Here is a 22,377-nt window from a genome sequence, read left to right on the forward strand (position 1 = left end):
ACATACATACATACATACATACATACATACATACATACATACATACATACATACATACATACATACATACATACATACATACATACATACATACATACATACATACATACATACATACATACATACATACATACACATACATACATACATACATACATACATACATACATACATACATACATACATACATACATACATACATACATACATACATACATACATACATACATACATACATACATACATACATACATACATACATACATACATACATACATACATACATACATACATACATACATACATACATACATACATACATACATACATACATACATACATACATACATACATACATACATACATACATACATACATACATACATACATACATACATACATACATACATACATACATACATACATACATACATACATACATACATACATACATACATACATACATACATACATACATACATACATACATACATACATACATACATACATACATACATACATACATACATACATACATACATACATACATACATACATACATACATACATACATACATACATACATACATACATACATACATACATACATACATACGTACATACATACGTACATACATACATACATACATACATACATACATACATACATACATACATACGTACATACATACATACATACATACATACATACATACATACGTACATACGTACATACATACATACATACATACATACATACATACATACATACATACATACATACATACATACATACATACATACATACATACATACATACATACATACATACATACATACATACATACATACATACATACATACATACATACATACATACATACATACATACATACATACATACATACATACATACATACATACATACATACATACATACATACATACATACATACATACATACATACATACATACATACATACATACATACATACATACATACATACATACATACATACATACATACATACATACATACATACATACATACATACATACATACATACATACGTACATACATACATAAATACATACATACGTACATATATACGTACATACATACATACATACGTACATACGTACATACATACATACGTACATACGTACATACCTACATACGTACATACGTACATACGTACATACATACATACGTACATACGTACATACATACATACATACGTACATACGTACATACATACATACATACATACATACATACATACATACATACATACATACGTACATACGTACATACGTACATACATACATACATACATACATACGTACATACATACATACATACATACATACGTACATACATACATACATACATACGTACATACGTACATACGTACATACGTACATACGTACATACGTACATACGTACATACGTACATACGTACATACGTACATACGTACATACCTACATACCTACATACATACATACATACATACATACATACATACATACATACATACATACATACATACGTACATACGTACATACGTACATACGTACGTACATACATACATACATACGCACCGTTTTAGTAATTTGAATCTAAAGCCAAAAGGCACGAAATATATTATTATTGTTTGAAAATCATAGAACATTAAAAGAAAAACAAAGCTGGAGAGGGTAAGCAGCTGCCCTTTCTGCATAACTACAAAAGCATATTTGGTTTATTTATTTTTCATAGTAAGTTTACTTTACAGTTGTACCCATCATTTTCTTTTCTATATATCTCTCAATTTATATATGGCCATGATCGATCTAACTTTCATACATGACATGATGACGAAAATGACACTCATCAACAATCTAGCTTCGATCATTTTGAACATATCAAAATCTATACAACACAAATAATATTAAAATCACGATTATAATTCGAGAGAAAAAAAGGACACGAACCGAGGGGCCTCTGTGGTAAAGGAATTGTTGTTATTATTTGAAGATTCAGGTTTGAGTTCCGAAAATGCCAGAGATGTGAACGTACACTATCAAAATGTTAAGAGTTATCTTTAAACAGACGTTATCTTGTACTAACCGCATATTAAAAAAAACACGATTCTTGATGGACCACTCAGCATTTCTAAGTTCAATACAACTGGCTTTGAGTGGTTAGAGAAAGCTATTTATGAATATGGATTTGTACTGACGTTTGAGTGGTTAGAGAAAACTACTAATGAACATGGATTTATACTGACGTTTGTAAGCTTTTGCTTTGTTTAGTGGTTTTGAAATAGGTTCTTAACTTATCAGATCCTTGGCATTTATGGGAGAATCCCACTAGAAGAGAAAAAAACAAGACAAATCCCTTTGATTGTATTGATTTTGATGGGTGGAAGTGAAATTTTCTTTTGAAATGTACATCTCTACTATTCTTGATTTGTATTATAACCCCTCCTAGCTAGAAATTAACTTAGAAATTAACTTTCATTATACTATTATCTGTTTATGATCTTTCTTAATTATTGAAAATATATACATATTTTGCGCACATAGATGCTCGAATCTAAGACTTCTAGAGGGAACAACATTTTCTTATACCACTATCATAGACTTGACAAATTAAACTCGTACGATTAACCGAATCGATTTACCATATTCGAGACCCGAACAGGATGACCAAAATTGATTTGAAACAAGAAATAACTTGAGTCAAACTGAAACCGACCCAAATTTTAGTTGGCCCGAAAGTAACCTGAATCAAAATCAATCTGAATCGAAAGCACCCCGAATTTAGTTTACCCATATCTGATTCGAACCGAACTTCGACTTGATTTTAACCAGATAATTAAAGTATGAGTGAATAAATAATTTATTAATATTATCATCATCATCTATTTTTAGCATTGATAAATAATAAAATGAAGTATGTTTTATTCTCATTTTATATTATACTACTAGTTAACCACCACGTATAGTAATAATTTAATGGTTCAATATAATCTTTATTTAGTTAAAAGATCATTTCTATATTTGATTAAATAACTTCCAACTCTGAATTTGGACTATGACAATATATATTCACATTAAATTCTTGATCTATAAGTAAAAAAGACTAGCGTCGAAAGTTACGACGACAAAGAATGACATTGATTGACCTAAAAATCTAAAGGTTGACTCGAACCGAACCAATTGATCCGATTTTGATCCAACTCGATACCCGACCCAAACGAAATTTCTATAGAATCAAACTAAACCCGAATCAGCTCTGATCCGACCCAAACCAAACCAAATGATCTGATAGTGACCCAACCTGAAATCAACTAATCCGATATTACACATAGTCTTTCATTCATTTTCCTATCATATTCTATGGCCCACGTAACAGAACCAACATTCAGCCCAATATCATTTAAAATACCAAGGCCCATACTCCTAAAATCTTCCAAGGCTCTCGGGTTCAACGGCTCTAGCACTACTTTTACCAATTTCCAGGCCCAGCATCGAGACACCTCCAACCGGTACAACGTTATCAGACACGCGATTTTAATTTTTTTCAATAGTCTCCGGCAGTGACCGAGAATCCTCCACGAGCCTGTTGGCATTCACATTCTTACCACCATCATCATTGCATTCGACAGGTTTCTTTTTAAGACTGCCAGCATTCAATGCTTCTTCAACCTCCACAGGACTGCCATGGCTTCTTGGTTTACCGGTGACGCTTCAGACGCCTTCTCTTCGAAAAACTTCTCCGATGATTCGCACTCATAATCTTTTGCTTCCACTATTGCTTCAGCTATATCCTCGAAACCAAGCTCAATTACCCCAACTTCATACGTCGTATTTCCTATCACCATTTCCACCACCTCCATAATCTGAGATCTCTGTTTAGTGGTAATAAGGATAGAAACCTTTTCACAATCTAACTCATGGTCTATATTTTCCCCAAACGCCACAAAATTCCCCCGTAAAGTCGCCAACTTCCTCAGCGTGGTGCCATTCCAGCAGCGAAAGGGGATGCCAGAAACTTCAATCCATGTTGCATGCTTCACCTCTTTTAACGACTTCGACCACTGAAGACCCTCTAAAAATAAATACAACTCTTTTTCCTCGATAGTTAGTAGGTATGCTTTACCACCCTCTCTCCGTATCTTTATATCCCCAAGCCCTTAATTCTGTCTCCTCATCTTACGCTACAAACTGAAGCCATAGTACCCACAAGACATCTCCTCAGCTTCCAGACGTCTTTGTCCTCTACATGACCAATAAACTTTTTTCGTACAGACAACTCCTGGATAAGAAATCCTATAACGAATGATTGGCAACATTCATTTTTGGGAGGGATTGTTAACTATTTAAGTTTGGATTAATTATTATCCTATAACAAATGACATGACAAACTTGACCCATTATGCAGGAATCAAAGTTAGGGATAAATATTCGATCGAATCAAACTATTTTTTTTAAATGAATTGAGTTATTAAGTCCTATCTTATAATTTAAATTTTATTTGAATTCTTTTATTCCAATAAGGTTTTTAACATCGAGTCAAATTTTAATTATTTTGAGTTGGGTTGAATTTTACTACCCCTAATCAAAGCTATATTAAATCTACAGATGATGATGATAGTAAGGGTTAACGTTCTATCGAGTTGAGTTGATTCGAGTTCAAAATTTTAGAGTTATTCGAGTTGAAAAAACCTATTTTTTCATTCAAACTTTATTTGAATCTTTTTCTAGTCGAGTCGTTCTAGTTTATATTTAAATTTAATTATAAATATTTATAATAATATGATACTATTTAATTTCAATTTAAACAGTTTTCTATAAACCATAATATATATATAATTGAAAGACTCGATTCAAACTAGAGAACACCAAAAGTCTTCAACAATCCGTAATTAACATGAAGACAAATAATATAAAAACAAGTTGTTCTTTAGTTTTAAAATAAAATCACTATTGTACCATTGAGCGAACTTAGTGATTAAAAACTTTAACTTTTGAAAAATTAACTTAATTTATATATATTTTTTTAAATTTTCAATTTGATCCATATTAATACAAAAAATATAAATTAGAAAATATCCGATGTATTATTTTTAAAAAATTGCCATTTACATCTCATATTTTACAATGTTTACAAATTAGTTCTTAATCTCGATTTTAATACTTCTTCATTAGAGCAATATTCTACACCATTTAGTTCATTATTATCAATTTAATCTAATAATAGACTTGTTATTTGATATTAAAATAATAGTTTAATATCAAAATTTATTAGAATCCAATACCAGAAATCTTAAAATCTTAAATAATTAATGATAAAAATAGAATAATTTTTTTATTAATCCATGTTGATTACAAGTCGTGGAATTTATTTTAAAGATGCTCAACTGTCGGTAGAAGTGACAAAAAATCGATTTGATTAAAAAAAACTCGACTCGAAATGACTTCAAGTTGTAATTTCATAAACTCGACTAGAAAAAAATTCAAGTTCAAATCGAGTTGTAAAATACAATTCAAATAACTCGAAATTTTTAGTAATTGGTGGATGAATTTTCAAGTTTGAGTCGAATCTTTCAATTCTACATGATATATGTATATCAAATATGAAATGAATATATATTTATTGTATTTTTTTTATCAAAAATCACACAGGAATGAATTGTTATATATATATATATATGTATTGTATATGATCATAAAAAACATTTAAATTGAAATCAAATAACATTATAATATTATAAATATTAATAATTAAATTTAGACACAAACTCGAAAATTCGACTTAACTCGAAAAGATTTCAAGTCAACTATGGGTTGTAAAATAGGACTCGTCAACTCGAATAACTCAAAATTTTTTCACTCGACCGAACGCTCACCCTTAACCGCTGGTGCTTAAATTTGAAAATTTTTACGGTAACAATCATCAATTTAATCACAGGAGTAGCTTCATTTATGTATTAAATTACTTTTAAAAAATAAATGACAAAAAACAATACCATCATGGCCTAATTTACCAATAATATTGGCAAACGGTGTCGTATTTGATGTTTTGTTTTAAGTCGTAGTAGTTAGTAATGCCATTCATTAAAGCGTTTTGTCGAAAAAAATACCGGAAAATAAATAAATAAATAATAAAATAAAGGAGAATAAAAATCTGAGATAATATAATACTGCTGCGAGCAAGAGAAACAAAAACCAAAGCTCCAATCCCGATATAATTAATTTTAAAAAAAATCTGAAAAACTATCATCCTCATTTCTTCAACTAGGAATCCTTTCTACTTGTTTGGAAGAGGTATAAATTTCTCATCAGGTCTCTCGATTTTCGGTTTTCTTTCTTCGTTATGTTTATTTCAGTTTTTCATTTGTTGGTGATTGATTGACATGAGATCTCTGAAAAATTAATGAGTTGGGTAATGCAAAATATAACCTTGATTTATGCTTTAATTGTTGCAATTGTTTGTTCAGCTAGAACTTAGATTTTTTGTTTATTTTTTTTCCTTCTCCGAAATTTAAGTTTGTTTTTTTTTATTATTATAAAGATTTTTACTGCGAATGAGTTTGGTTTTTAATTATTAGCTTGAGGATTTGTGCTTTCTTTTTCAGCTTGAAGTATTGTTGAAAAGTGAGTTATAGGGTTTTGGGCTGTATTTTGGCGTGTTCTGGTCTATCTTATGCGTTTGATTTAATGAAAAACTTGTTGTTTAACTCATAATGTTGAATTAAGCATAATTTGGTGTTGGTTTAAAAATGCTCAACTTTATTTGCTAATTCAATTGTTAATTAGTCATCACTCATCGGTATTATGTGTAATGTTTGTTTCACTTAAAGCAATGATTTTGCATGCATGAGAGTCAAATATGCTTATTAATATTTCTATTACCTTCATCATCAATGTGTTTATCATTCGTCGTCGTCAGTATTTTCATGGAAATGGTTAATGTAAAAGTTTCCATAAGGAGTAGTGCTGAGATTTGGTGTTTTTCAGGTAGCATCTCATTCTAAAATTGGTTATTGATATATATTCTGGTAAGGATTGGTATCATGTATGCATGTTTGTCTTCAATTCAGGATTCTTTTGTGAGTTTGACTTATTAATTATTCCGGTGGATGGTTTTGCAGGATTTGATTAGTGTTACTGGAACTCGAGGGTGTATTCTCTGCATTAGTTTCTTTTATCTATGTAGAATCTCTTTGCTCCATTTAAGTAAAAATGAGCTCATCTAAGAAAGAGATCCAAATTAGTGACACAAAACTGAACACCCCTAGCAAGGTAGCAACTTTGAATCCTAATGCAGCAGAGTTCGTTCCCGTTTCTCTTAGGTCACCATCTTCAGGAAACTCTAGCGCAGTTGATGCAACAAGGTTTGCTATTTCTAGAACTATAGGAAAATCAGTGCTTGATCGGTCTGAGTCTTCCATTTCAAATAATTCCGATGATGAGGCTCATCAGTTCTGGCGTCGCCAACTTCCTGATGACATTACTCCAGATTTTAAGGTTATTAATGAGGATGATTCTCGAGGAACTGGATATGGGAGCCTTTCTTTAGCAGGTTTATCCTTGCATGGTGGTAGCGAAGCATCAAGTTTTCCTGCTTCTGTTGGTGGTGGATATATATTTGGTAATCAAAAACTACTGCATCATAATGTTGATGGTAATAAAATTGCTGAAGAATTGAGACTTCCTGATTCATCCTATGGAAGGAATCCTACTTCAGCTAGTTTTTTGCATTTTCCAGCCAAACCTTGGGACAAGCAACTTGTTAATAGTGATCAGCTACTAGTCAATGGGAGGGAAGGGCAACCATATAATGGAAATTCTAGACATAGATTCTCTAATGATTTGTTGGGTGAGCACGCAATTATGGATGATCCTGTAATGAATCCTGTAGAATTTTTGGCTTCTCAATTCCCTGATCTTGCTGCTGAAAACCTTGCTGAAGTTTATTTTGCCAATGGTTGTGACTTAAATCTGACTATTGAAATGCTGAATCAACTTGAGGTGAGTGGTTCTTATTTTTTTTAGTTGGTTTCTTGTGCTTTCTTTTATCCTCTGTTTGAAGTTGTAGGGATGCATCAGTTGTTTACATCTTCAAGTTCTATATTTTCCAATTTTCAATTCTGGTTATCAATTTATTGAGAGTTGCACTTGCAGTCCCTCTAAGGAATGATTTACGGAGATGAGGATGTCAAGGATTTTCCTTGACTTTCATTTTTGCTTTCCCTTTATTTATACTCTGGAAATGTTTCCCCCCTTTTGTTATGTTAAATTAATGGGATGCTGGGCATCTTCTGTGGAGCTGTGAATGGTAATGGTTTGGATGCTAACTGTGCTTTGATTGGGAAAAAATGGCGCAAAATAAAGTTTTGTGGTGACTCAATTCATCCACAGGATGTAGCCTCTAGTTTATAGTATCATGTGGCCTGGCCTGGAGGAGTAGTTTTTCTTTGTGGGGTTTTCCCCTCTTGGTTTTTGAAATCTTTATCCTTTTAGGCTATTGTTGCATGCTGTGGCTCACAGGTTTCCAGCATACACCAAGTTTTCAGATTTTTTACTCTGTGTTTTCTCCATTTATCTTTTAGCTTTTCATGGGTCATTTTGATTTTTATTGCAGCCTCAAGTTGATGGTGGTTTCAACCCTAACCTGAATTCAAAAACCTTGTCAGCTCCCAATCTGATGAGTACGCTAGGTTTTCCTGCAGTTACTGTGTCAGATGATCAGAATGGTCCTACAAAATATGCAGGAGATGATCTTCAACATAGTGCCAAACCTTATCAATCATCTGACAAGAACAAGATTCTTATGTTCAAATCCAGTTCTTCTCTTCCATCTGGGGGTGCCTTGGATTTTACTTCAGGTATCAGGAAAATGACATCTCCTAATTCTCATGGGTCGGCTAATGCCTACAGTGCTGCACCCGGAAGAGGGTTTTATGCTAATAGGTTGCAAATACATGGGTCAGCTCATTCAGCTCCTGTTTGGCCTGAAACTGGAGATACAGTGGGTAATATTCAACACTTCTAATCATGTGTATATACAGCTTTTAATAGAAGCTATCTATGGCTTTGTCCATATCTATTTGTTTTAATATGATTGAGGTGGCAGCAAATTTATACTCTGAACTGTGGGAAGAATCTCAAGTCCATGCTCGTGCCAGTAATGCATACTTTGACCAGGTATCTCCTTGGAAATTATTGCACGTATTTAAACTAATAATCTAATATATTAATAGGTTAGACATTTTTGTTAGGAAGCAATGGTATAAGCTGTTGAACCATGTTCCTCCTAATTTCTCAACCACATTTTATCCTTTTATTATTTACATTTTTTCATTTATTTGTTCCCTTTTGCATCCCTGGGACTGATTCCGTAACTTTACAGTTGTCAACCAAGTTATGTCAGGAATCAATTAGCGTTGCTAGATATGCATCCAAATATAAATAATTAATAGAATACAAACTCCAAGTATTTTAAGGTAAACTTCATTGTATTTCATTTTGAGTAATTCGGCTGTTGAACTTTCCCAACCCCAAGTCTAGTGATCACGGCAATAAAGTATCAATAACAACTGTCCATTTAATTATCCTGAATAGCCCTTGCTTTCCAAAGCTGATGGTACTGTACAAAACACAGAGTGCATCCAGTCATCGACCATGAGACAGGTCAAAGGCAAACCTCTAAAGTTTAACTGCCATGTCTAATATTGAAAGTGTATTTTGCCATGTCTAATATTGAAAGTGTATTTTGCTCTCATTATTCATCGCTAATGTCTCTCTTTTCTTTCACCCCCCACTGAACTTAGTCTGTTCAAACTATCCATATTGTTGTTAATTGATATGACATTTTTAAATATATTTACAATAGGTGCGCCAAGGATTTCCCATTGGCAATAAAGCTCTAGCAAAGGAACTTAGTTTGAAAGGGCCACTGCAGAGTATGCGTATGAAGGCAACTCATGGAAATGCTGAAGAATCCATATATCGCCAGAGGTTTGTCATTTCTTTCCCGTTGCACTTGGTTCCTTGACATGGTGGTTAACGGACATAAACATGTTCTTTTGTTGATATTATTGTAATCACTTCCTTTCACCCTACCCTTTCCCCTTTCTCTATACGACCGTCTTTCTAACTCACAGCTCTGATGAATCAATATACCTGTGTTTATTGGTTATGAATCTGGGTAACTGTTTGTTCTTATTCCGATAAATATGATCTAAGTTTGCGTCATTATTTCAGTCATACTAGCTTGTTCTGTTTGACTGTTATGAACTTTAATTATACAGGAACCGAGTTCATCCAGAGGTTGTTGGAGGTCAGCTACGGATCATAGACCTGCATGGATTGCATGTTACTGAAGCCATTCATATGCTCAAGTATGAACTATCAGTGCTGAGGAGCACAGCACGGGCCGTAGATCAGCGCCTGCAGGTCTACATAGGTGTCGGAGCTGGCCACCAGACAAGGGGATCTCGTATTCCAGCTAGACTTCCAGTTGCCATACAACATTATCTCCTTGAAGAAGAGTGCCTTGACTATACTGAACCACAGCCAGGGCTACTTCGAGTTGTGATATATTGAAGCCATGAACACGACAGCACGAGTTCCTAGAGTTTTGACACAACAAGAGAAAAAGAAAAAAAATCAAATGTAGCCATTTTTGTATCTGTACATGGGAGGAAATGGAAAAGGAAGTATTTAAAGTCTGTAAAATCAAGGAAAAAAATCGAAAAGGGGGTTGGTAAAAAGGAAAACAAAACAGAACGGCTGAAGTGAGAAGTGTGTGATTAATGTTTAGATGCTTAGATGAGTGTGGCAACTACATTTTGATAGAGCACCGGGGGGATGGACAAGGCTGACCCTAGCCAGCAAGTTCTTTTTCTCCGTTTTGTTAATTTTGTATCTTAAATTTGTACTTCGTTAATTTCCTTCTTCAATTACATGGTGATTGTACAATTCATTAAATATAGACTCTTGTGCCAGTATCTGACTATTTCTAGGATTGAAGCTGAAAGAAATCTTCACCATTGTTGCCTTTTATTCTTCATTATGTTCTATGTCCGTTCATGTTCAGGTTTTCTGGTTACTCCTTTTCTACGAAGAAAGCGCAATGATAAACACGAAGAAAGGAGGACCGAGGATGACTCCTTATGATCTTTGTAAGAATATATTATGGCCCATGCCTAGATTCCACTGCTACAAAACAAATCAAGGTATGTACCTTTTATCTACTTTCATGTATATCATCCCTCATCCTCCCAAGTTTTTGTTTCCGATCCGCTGCTGCTTTCCTTTGCAGTACTCCAATGGAAATTGGTGAAGGTGCCGAAAGAAGAATGGGGTCTACCAGCTTTGTATCGAAAACCACCTTGATTGTATCCAGTTTCGGCTTTATTGAATGCACCAGAGAAGCAAGAGCTTAAAGAAAAGAGCTCTTTTGACTCTGCTGCACTCCTCATGCTTTACAAGTTTGAACGGCAAGGGGAGCTCAGCACCGGCAGCCCGGCAGGTACTAATTCGAGATATCGAGAATAGTGCAGTATCGTCTAGCGGTCGTTCATCCCATTCAGCAGTATTTATGAACCGGGTTCTTAACCTCAGTCATGACGGAAAAGGTAAGCTATCTATCGATAACTACTTTTTTTTCACTGCAAACGACTAACAGAAACATATACCCGTATCGATATTCAATCCGAGTCCGAATAACGGATCTTCTATCTTGCCGGCTTACATTAATTAAGTTTAAATATTTGTTAGTCGAATCTATTGATTGCTCGAGGGCAACCACTGATGAGGGTGAAAAAAACTCCCTCAACTGCCAATTAAAAGAGCAGTCCAGTTTTCTTCTTTTATGGGATAAGTACACTCATTTGAAGAAAGGCAGGATTTTACAGATAACTGATAGCTCAACTGCAACAACATATCAACAGCCAAATAAATGGACCTTACTCGATTTCCATTGTGATGAAATTAACTGTTTCTGGCATACAAGTTAAATCTGATAGCTAGTGTTATCAGTTTTTGCTCGTTTTAATACTTAAACTTTCGATCTTTTCAAAATTTAACGTTAAATTTTGAATGGGGTACTAAATGAAATAAAAATTAGAGTTTTTACGGCATGATATTAAAATGAAATAAAAACTAAACTTTAGGTATGATAAAAAATATTAAAAGTTTAGGTATTAAAATGGATCAAAACTTATAATGAATATACTAAACGTGTAATTTATCCTATAAATTAGTATATACCATGCATACTTTATATTATTGTTTAAATTTGATTTTTTGAAAATGAATAATATTTTCTGAGCTTAAATCTTCCTTTACTGGTAATATTTATTTCAAGTAAATACAGTGGTTAAACTCTCTATACATGCAATATATCATAAACAGCTTATGCCAGCTGCTACCTTCAAAAAGAACCTCTCAACTACTTCCCAATGCAATCTTAATTATGTTTTTTTTTTTCGTTTTTTTCACAATTTAAATGAAAAAGTTGCAAAGCGAAGGATAAAGCTGAAATACTCCATTGAAGCATCACAAGAACTGTAGGTTCCAAAGAGTGAAGACGCAACAGCAAAATCAACTTATATATATATATATATATATATATATATCATCTCTATCTGTATTCTTGGATTTGAATTGGAACAGATTTCATTTAATGAAAGAATTTATGGCGGCCGGTTGAAAAATGAAAACCTTTCCAACTAGTCAGTTGGTGTAAGCATTAACTATATCCATCTTCCACCTAGCATCCCACATTTAAATATTTAATACACATGGCACTGGTTCATCACCGTCCTATATAGTTATCCTACAGCTCAGGCTTTATACTGTGGCTAGAAAAGAGCAAGATTTGCTGTCAACCGAGATCGTCAACCGTGGGATCGAGTCATCGGGGCCAAACGCCGGCTCCTTAACCTTCTCCGTTCGAAGGCGGCTCCCGGATTTTCTCCAGTAAGTCAACTTGAAATATGTGAAGTTGGGGTACCATTATTTGATCAACCATGGGATTTACTTGGCTACCATACCTGTGCTGGTGCTTGTTTTTAGTGCCGAAGTGGGCAGCCTCAGCAGGGAAGAGCTTTGGAAAAAGCTTTGGGAAGATGCTCGTTATGATCTCGCCACTGTGCTTTCGTTCTTCGCTGTGTTTGTGTTCAACGTCTCGGTCTACTTCATGTCACGCCCTCGGTCCATTTATCTTGTTGATTTCGCTTGTTATCGTCCCCACGATGATCTCAAGGTCGATATCTTTCATCTTTCACATGCATGAATCCTACAAAAAGATCTGTGTTTGATGCTTCCCATTGTGTTGCAGATGACCAAGGATCAGTTTATTGAACTCGCAAGAGCGTCGGGCAAGTTCGATGAACCGAGCCTTTTCCAGAAGAGGATACTGAAAACGTCGGGGATCGGTGACGAGACGTATGTCCCGAAGGCGATTATGTCGAAAGAAAACTGTGCAGCGTCGACTGGGATGTTCGGTGCACTCGACGAGCTCTTCGAAAAGAAGAGGATTCGACCCAAGGATGTTGGGGTTCTTGTCGGGAACTGCAGCATTTTCAATCCGACGCTGTCTCTCTCGGCGATGATCATCAACCGTTATAAGATGAGGGGCAATATTTTGAGCTATAATCTGGGCGGGATGGGGTGCAGCGCGGTGATCGTCGCGGTGGATTTGGCTCGGGACATGTTGCAGGCCAACCCGAATAACTATGCCGTGGTGGTGAGCACTGAGATGGTAGGGTACAATTGGTACCCGGTAAGGATCGGTCAATGCTTGTTCCGAATTGTTTTTTCAGGATGGGATTCTCCGCCGTGCTTTTGTCTGACCGCCATCGTGACTACCGCCGTGCTAAGTACAGGCTTGAACACCTTGTGAGGACGCATAAGGGAGCTGATGACCGGAGTTTCAGGTTTTTTTTTTACCTGTTTATGCGGGAATAGTTAATGCTATATTATAGCTTTGGAATAAATACGTATTTAAACTTTTCACTCTCCCTCCTATATAACTAAATAGATTTTAATTGGCATAATGCAAACAAATACCCCTAACATTTGATACTATATGTATTTGTGCCCAAATCGTTTTTTTGGAGCAGTTCTACCCACAATGTTTGTTTATGAGGCATAAGTCCCCCGTTGGATGGAATCCGTCAGTCAACTGATGGTCAACGGGTTCATCTGACGTGGCATGCACATGTGGTCATCTATGATGATGTGGCATTTCCATGTCATTATTTTTTACTGACGTGAATTACACGTCATATTTTTATAATAAAATGTAAATAAAAAATGTGAACCAGTAAGAAAGTGACACGTGTCACTCTCCCATTAGGGCGTGCGTATTTGATAGAAGGGATGAAAGACTCACAACGCGGTGGATGGGGTTCGAACTTGGGGCAAGGGCGTGAAATGGGATGACCCTTGCCACCAGATAAGGCATGTTACTCGATAATTATGTGTAACATTATGCTAATAAACCAAAAATAAATATCCAGGTTTTAAAAAAATTATACGCGCGTTTAACATACATATACACTTCAAACGGTATTCCCCCCCAAACCCAAGTATCTCCAAATGCAAATCAAACCGAAACCCTAATCGCATATCCCCTTTCAATTTCTACTCCATCAAATCTCCTCTACAAGAATAAATTTTCCTTCACTTCCCCATTCAATCTCTCTCTCTCTTAAATACAATAGAAGTGAGTTTAGTTTTAAAGAATAACATCGATTATTTGGGTTTGGTTAAATGTTTTGGTTTATGTCATTGTGTCGAAGCATTTGTAAAATTTTTGGGTTTTCTAACTTGTGGGTTTTGCATGAAAGGGTATATATTTGGGTTTGAGGCTTTATTACTTGGGTTTAGGGTTATGAATAAAATGTGGAAAGCATAATTTGGATGCATATATCATCAGTGGGGGATTGCATTTTGTAGGGTACTTTAGTGGTGGGACTGCATGTTTGGTTTTTTATTAGGAAAGTGGTCCCCCATGTTCAACATCAATTTTCTGTTTTTTACACTATTTGGGTCCCTTCATGTGCATGCTAAAATTAATTTGTTTTATTATAAATACAGATGGACGAGGAAAAAGAGTATTACATGAATTTGCATGTTGGTGGCAATTTGTCCGCAATCCATACGTGCGATATGGAGGTGGTGAGTTGATTAGGTTGAAAGAGATTCAGGTACAATTTCGTATTTTGAAGTTCGTAAAATTATTCAAAATACGTTACATTTTAATAGTATACAAATTATATACTTCCATGAACCATTTAGTGGTCGTTAACAAGATAATCTTAGGGTGCTTTGGGATGATACAAGTATAATTGCCATGTTGAATTACTGGGTAAACTATGGCTTTATAGACATATATGTTGAGCATGAAGTAGACACTCTTTTATTGTTGATGATATTTTACCAATAATTGCCGTTGAGGGTACTGCTAAGGGTGCTAGTGAGGGTGCTGGTGAGGGTGCAACTGAGGGTGTTGCTGATTATGCTGCTGAGAGGGTTGTTGAAAATGTAGTTGATGCTGCTGGTCTTGATGATATTGGAGATGTTGCAGAACATGATGGGTTAAATTGTGATAGGGGAGGTGTTGATGATACTGCTGCATGGATAGTGGTGTTTAGGATGTTGTTGCTGAAGGAGAGGGTGTATTGATGCTACTGGTGGTGGCGGCGGCGAGAGGTGTCGAAGAATTTGAGAATACAAATGAAGATGATGAAGAGAGTGATAGTGATAGTGAGGAACAAAGTGCAAATAGTATGGATGTTCCATATTTATCTGACAATGAGGGTGATGATGAACTAAAATCTGCAAGAGAGAATAATAAAGGTAAAAAACATGTTGATGAGGGAAATGATAGTGGTTTCGTGGGAAATGACACTGATTTCCATGATGAGGGAGTAGATGAAGGAGGTAATAATGGAGTTACAGAAGATGTAGGTGGGAATGATACTGATTACTATAACAGTGATGACCATGGGAGTTTGATCATGTCAGATGATGATGAACATGAAGAAGGTGCTAGGAGAAGAGGAAGATATCCTATTTACAACCCAAATACAGAGAGTCTTCATTCTTTGTTTGGGGATGCTATTTATAAATGGAAAATAATTCAAAGCTGCCATCCATAAATACTCAAGATGCAATAGAAGAGAGTTAAGAATTGTACATTATGAAACTAACAGGATTAGTTACAAATGTAATGCATCTAAAAGTTGTCCATGTAGAATCTATGTGAGTAGAAATAAGAGGTTAGGGAGTCTATAGGTTAAGACTTTCATAGATGAACACAACTGCCCTGTTAGTTTTACTAACGAGATGGTGACTGCAAAGGTAATTGCAGAACATTTTGAAGATACAATTAGAGACCACCCAAAAATGAAACTTAAAGAGATACAAAGAAGGTGCAATCTGAAATACATATAAATGTTAATCTGAGTAAATGTCGACGGGCAAAGAATATGGTGACATCAAGGATAGGCAGAAACATGAAGGAAGAATTTGCAAACTTGTGGGATTATGCATATGAGTTAAGGTCAAAGAATCCAGGGAGTACAATAAAGATGACAGTAAATAGGGTGTCAATAATTCTCTACCTCACTTCAAACGATTTTATGTATGCTTTGATGCTATGAAGAGAGGTTGGAAAGAAGGGTGTAGGCCTATAATCGGTGTAGATGGTTGCTTCCTTAAGGGCCCATTCAAAGGCATACTTTTATCTGTTGTTGGGAGAGATGGCAATGATCAGATGTACCCTTCGTATGGGTTGTCATCGAGGGTGAAAGCACATATTCTTGGTCTTGGTTTCTAAATATAGTATCAGCAGACTTGGGATTGGATGATGGATTTGGCTACACCATCATCATGACCAACACAAGGTAAATCAATATATTAATTTTACTTGATGCTAGTTGTTATTTTACTGTACACAGTCTGACTTGGTTCTGTTATATAACTTGTTGTTCTATGATAATTGAATAGAATCTCAAACTTGGTTAAATTTTGCTTGACAAGGTATTGAGATTGTTGTAAATGATGTTCTACCACGAGTAGAACATCGAAATTGTGCTCGACATGTGTTTGCCAATTGGACTGGAAGGAAGAGAGCAAAATCATATCAGTTTGCCTTTTGGCAAATTGTGAAGTCCACGACTGAGAGAGAATGGAGGAAACAAAGATGCATTGTCAAAGATTGATAGCGTACTTGCTATTGAATTGTTTAGCAAAAAAGATAAAATGTGGACCAAGGCCTTTCAAATGATGCATTCCAAGTTAGATATAGTGGACAATAATTTGTGTGAGGCTTTTAATTTGAGCATTATTGATGCAAGGTACAAGAGCATCATTACAATGCTTGAAGAGATTCGAGTGAAGAAAATGACAAGAATAGTTGAAAAGTGAGATTCCTCACTACATGAAGTACAATTTTGGGCCACTAATCAAGAAAAAACTTGACATCATGAAGAAAACATTCAGTGGAGAATGATTTGGAATGGAGATAATGAATGTGAGGTAAAGAAAGGAATAAGCAGTACATTGTAGACTTGAATGAAAAAACCTGTACCTGCAGAATGTGGCAACTAAGTGGGATTCGTGTCCGCATGCTTGTTGTGCAATATGGCATACTGGTGGGGACCCAGATGAATGGATACATTCCTTCTATCACAAAGACACATACATTAAAGCATATAAATATGCTTTGCAACCTATTAATGGGCCTCAAGATTGGAAGAAAACTGGAATTGAACAAGTTCTTCCACTGGTTGATAGAGATATGCCTGGAAGGCCTAAGAAAAATCGAAGGAAGCAAAAAGATGAACCAAAAAAAAATGAAGCCTGGACATGTTAGCAGGATTGGTCTTATTATGACTTGTAAAAATGTGGTGGACAAGGTCACAATAAAAGATCATGTACTGCAAACCAATTATTTATAGTTTATGTATTCAAATTGTTTTAAAAGTTCAAGTTAATGTTGATTTTTATAGTACAATTTTTTGTGCAGGACCTTAATATCGATGGGAATTCTTCGATAAGATCACCAAGTACAATCGATTCAAACCCAACACATGTATCAAGGAAAGGAAATGAGAAGGAAAGGCCTGTGTTACTTCTGATAGATCAATGAGGAAAAAAGATATGAAGGGATAGGCCTTTACACAAACTTGAGGACTGGAGAGCAGACATTCTATGTAAGAACGTTTTAAATAAGTAACATATTTTTTCGAAAACTTGAATAATGTTTGAATTTTCTAATATGTTATCAGTCTGGTACAAGAGCACCAAAGAAAAGGAAAGGAACTGAGGACCATTTGGGCACTCAAGAATCAGTAGCACCAAAAAAGAATAAATGAATTATCTGATCGAGTGGGTCTTTTGGTTATGCTGATTTTTGTTAGGGTATATGTTTTGGGTTGAGCTTCTTTTGTGTATGGCAAATATCTGCCTAACTTTATATGATATACCCTATAGCAGTAATATATGTTTTTTTTGTATGGCAAATATATGCCTAACTCAAGAAGCAATAACATTTCTTTTCGATTATTTTCTGTTTATTCGGTTTAAGCATATTACTAGCCAAGATAATGAAAACACTAAACACTTAATATTATACATAGTCATTTCTTCTCGATAGGTAACAATCATACACTTGGTATTACACATACATAAACTCTTAATCTTTAACAAAACACCTAAAGTGTTATTGCAAGTACAATTACCACAAAGATACATATGACACACCATTGAGCAAATACACATTATCTTATAAAATTCCTTTTCTTTCTTCATTGTTTTAGATTTTTCCTTCAAGCTCTTAATCTTTGTCTTAATTCATTGTCATTGTCTTCACGTTGCACACTTCCAATCTCATTAACTTTGATTTGAACACTTTCACTTTCACTGTCTTCCAACAACACACTATTCCTTTGAGCAGTAGAGGAACAACTTCTAATATGTCTTCTAAGTCTTGCATTCTCTTTCGTTAAATTTCGCTCACTATCACGTAATTGTCGTAGTAAGTAATTAGCTCGATCTGGCATGCTACCATCATACCATTCAAAATACCTACAACCGTGCTACAATAAGGGGAAAAGGCATATTCATTATCAATCGATATATGCAACAACATTTTATCATTCAAGCTAAATAATACAAAGTAATTATAAACATATTCTTACCGGAAAATTTGAGCAACCGTAATACCTTCTTCCGGGGTTTAAATGCTCCATGAAATTTCCCTAGATGCCAATTTATTGCAATAACACTTCTTTGGGTCACCGTCGTAGACGAAATATCGTCGCGAAGCACTAACGATGGTTAGACATGCGAACCTGTCCATTACACAATCTCTAATACAACCCAAATAAAAAACAAACAACGTTAATTATTAAATTAATTCAAGTGATATTCACAAATCAATGTTCATTTTGAACTAAACCAAATAAAAACTTGAATGAACTATAACTTAATCGAAAACCCATTCGAAACTGTCACATACCCAAACATTTAACAAAACTAAATCAAAAACCAATTCGAAATTGACGATATTTCATGGAGTCGAAGGTGAAAGTGGATTTGCGATTTCATGTAATTTATGATTCCATTCAAACAAATCAACTCACCTTCAAAATATACGCTTAATTGATCGGTTTGAGGCTGCTGCTTGAAGGAAAATTTGTTCTTGTAGAGGATATTTGATGGAGTAGAAATTGAAAGGGGATATGCGATTAGGGTTTTGGTTTGATTTGCATTTGGGGATACTTGGGTTTGGGGGGAAATATCGTTTGAAGCGTATATGTATGCTAAACGCGCGTATAATTTTTTTTTAAACCTGGATATTTATTTTTGGTTAATGTTACACATAATTATCAAGTAACATGTTGGCCTGGTGGTAAGGGCCATCCATTTCACGCCCTTGCCCCAGGTTTGAACCCTAAATTATTTATCAATGGGCCAATTTATATTATTTATCAAATTCTTTTCATTTTTCTTAGAAAATATTTTTATAGAAATAAATTTTATTTTTATATAATATTTTAAGGGTAAATTTAGAGGAAAATATATAATTTTCCGTAAAAAAATAAAAATCATAAAATGTTTAAAAATTTGTTTGTATTATTAACATGTGTTAATCTCAATTTTATTATTCTTTATCCATTTGGGTCATATTATACATATTTTTTTAATTCAACTTATCTTTTATCAGTCGTTAACAATCATATTATATCCATTAAAATTAAAGTTTGAATCTTAATATTTGTGAATTAATAATTAATTGAGAATATCGTCTTTATCTCTATTCGATGGATACAAAATAAATCAACTTCGTCAGCCCTCTTAGTTTGATGATTGGAATTTTTTATTTACATTCCTATAATTTCTTTGTTTTAATCTTTAAAATAAAAAAAATATTACCAAATTAAAATTACAGACAATTGATGGATGAATAAGTACTGCCCAATAAATACGTATCCGGTCAACTAACCTCTAGATAGTTAGATAGATTTTAATATATTATAATAAAACACTAAATTAAAGGGTAAATAACATAGAGGGTCCCTTGATTATAGGTACTATTTTATCAAGTCCCTCAACTATTAAAAGTTATAAAATGGTTATCTGACTATTCATTATGTTCTAAACTCATTCTTTTTCGTTAAAAATTGACGATATTTTGAGCTGAACATTAATTTATTAATTGTGAAATGATAAAATTTGATCATATAATCCCAAACGACTATTCTATCATTGTTATTATGTTAATGTCCAACTTAAAAAACCGTCAATTTTTTAACTAAAAAAGGCAACTCTGGAACATAATGAATAGTCGAATGATCATTTTGTAAATTTTAATAGTCAAGAGACTTAATAAGATAATATTTTATAGTTGGATGATCATTTTATAACTTTAGTCAAGGAAATTAATAAAACATTATATTAAATCATACAAAATAAAATATAAAATTAATTGTTAAATATTTAAAAATGTGATGCATTGATAGATGACGTTTTTTTTTTGAAACTTGTGGAAATAGGGGTCAATCTACCAAGAGGAAGGGTCTAAAAGTCAGCAAAAATCTAATGGAAATCGGAGGAGACGCCCTCAAAACCAACATCACAACACTGAGCCCACTCGTCCTCCCAATCTCCGAACAACTCTTCTTCTTCGCCACCTTAATCCGCCGCCATTTCTCCGGCGGTAACAAAAGCAACAAATCCAAAACCTCATCATCGCCATCCTCAAAGCCATACATCCCCGAGTACAAGCTGGCGTTCGAACACTTCTGCGTGCACGCGGCGAGCAGGGCCGTGCTGGACGAGCTGCAAAAGAACCTGGAGCTCAGCGAAGACAACATGGAAGCCTCGAGGATGACGCTGCACCGCTTCGGCAACACGTCGAGCAGCAGCATATGGTACGAATTGGGGTATTTGGAGGCTAAGGAGAGGGTCAAAAGTGGCGACAGGATTTGGCAGATCGCGTTCGGTTCTGGGTTTAAATGCAACAACGCGGTATGGCGTTCGATGCGCCGTGTGAGGAGGCCGTCCGGTGAGAATCCATGGCTTGATTGCATTGATAGATACCCTGTGAGAGCTTGAAATTTGGTTTAATGGATGCTCTTCGTCTTGCTGGAAAATATGCGTGCCATGTCGCCATGGTTATTAAACGTTTCTCGATCAACTTAATTGTATGAAGAACAAAAAAAAAAAGATTGTTTATTGGGTGAAATCCACTTCATGCCACTAAGTTATTAGATCAATTATAAATGAATCACTTTCTTTTATTAAAAATTATAATTTAATTATTGAGTAAACTATATATTTAGTACCTAAACTATCAATTTTGATCTTTTTTAATACCTAAACTCTCAATTTTTTCAAAATCATATCTAACGTTTAGTTTTCATTTTATTTTAGTACCCGTTGTTAAAAACTTAACGCGTTTATTACCTAAACTATCAATTTTGATCTGTTTTAGTACCTAACTTTCAATTTTTCAAAACTTAATATTAAATTTTGAATGATGAGGTACTAAAATGAAATAAAAATTAAAATTTAAATATTATTTTAAAAAATTAAAAGTTTAGGAACTAAAACAAGACTAAATCTTATAGTTTATTTATTAAACATGTAATTTACTCTTAATTATTTAATTAAGATATTATTATAAACATGTCATTTTATCGTTCACGTCGAAACAAACATCCAATATAATTGGTGTAATAAATAATTTATCTCTAAAATTTATATATTTTATCAAATTGATATTAATATTAAATAATTCAATAATATTTAATCCTCCGTATTTTAAAATTCTATCAATTTAGTTTTTACTTATTCTTAA

General features: G+C 34.2%; 3 protein-coding genes across 3 annotated transcripts; all 3 read left to right on the plus strand.

Moving 5' to 3' along the window:
- Positions 1 to 6,186: 6,186 nt before the first annotated feature.
- On the plus strand, positions 6,187 to 10,982 carry LOC120164756 (polyadenylate-binding protein-interacting protein 7-like). The gene is made up of 6 exons (XM_039174423.1): positions 6,187 to 6,317; positions 7,145 to 8,024; positions 8,638 to 9,028; positions 9,130 to 9,200; positions 9,889 to 10,013; positions 10,307 to 10,982. Exons 2-6 carry the CDS (start codon positions 7,236 to 7,238, stop codon positions 10,599 to 10,601), a joined length of 1,671 nt encoding a protein of 556 aa, XP_039030354.1. The 5' UTR covers positions 6,187 to 6,317; positions 7,145 to 7,235; the 3' UTR covers positions 10,602 to 10,982.
- A 1,817-nt stretch (positions 10,983 to 12,799) lies between these two features.
- LOC120164730 (3-ketoacyl-CoA synthase 10-like) lies at positions 12,800 to 13,928 on the plus strand. The gene is made up of 2 exons (XM_039174394.1): positions 12,800 to 13,266; positions 13,342 to 13,928. The coding sequence occupies exons 1-2, from the start codon at positions 13,201 to 13,203 to the stop codon at positions 13,903 to 13,905; spliced, it is 630 nt and encodes a 209-aa protein (XP_039030325.1). The 5' UTR covers positions 12,800 to 13,200; the 3' UTR covers positions 13,906 to 13,928.
- LOC120164731 (3-ketoacyl-CoA synthase 10-like) lies at positions 13,779 to 21,667 on the plus strand. The gene is made up of 2 exons (XM_039174395.1): positions 13,779 to 13,939; positions 21,073 to 21,667. The coding sequence occupies exons 1-2, from the start codon at positions 13,924 to 13,926 to the stop codon at positions 21,630 to 21,632; spliced, it is 576 nt and encodes a 191-aa protein (XP_039030326.1). The 5' UTR covers positions 13,779 to 13,923; the 3' UTR covers positions 21,633 to 21,667.
- Positions 21,668 to 22,377: the final 710 nt, after the last annotated feature.

The sequence above is a fragment of the Hibiscus syriacus genome, unplaced genomic scaffold (genome assembly GCF_006381635.1).
Source record: "Hibiscus syriacus cultivar Baekdansim isolate YM2019G1 unplaced genomic scaffold, ASM638163v2 tig00111542_pilon, whole genome shotgun sequence".
NCBI lineage: Eukaryota > Viridiplantae > Streptophyta > Magnoliopsida > Malvales > Malvaceae > Hibiscus > Hibiscus syriacus.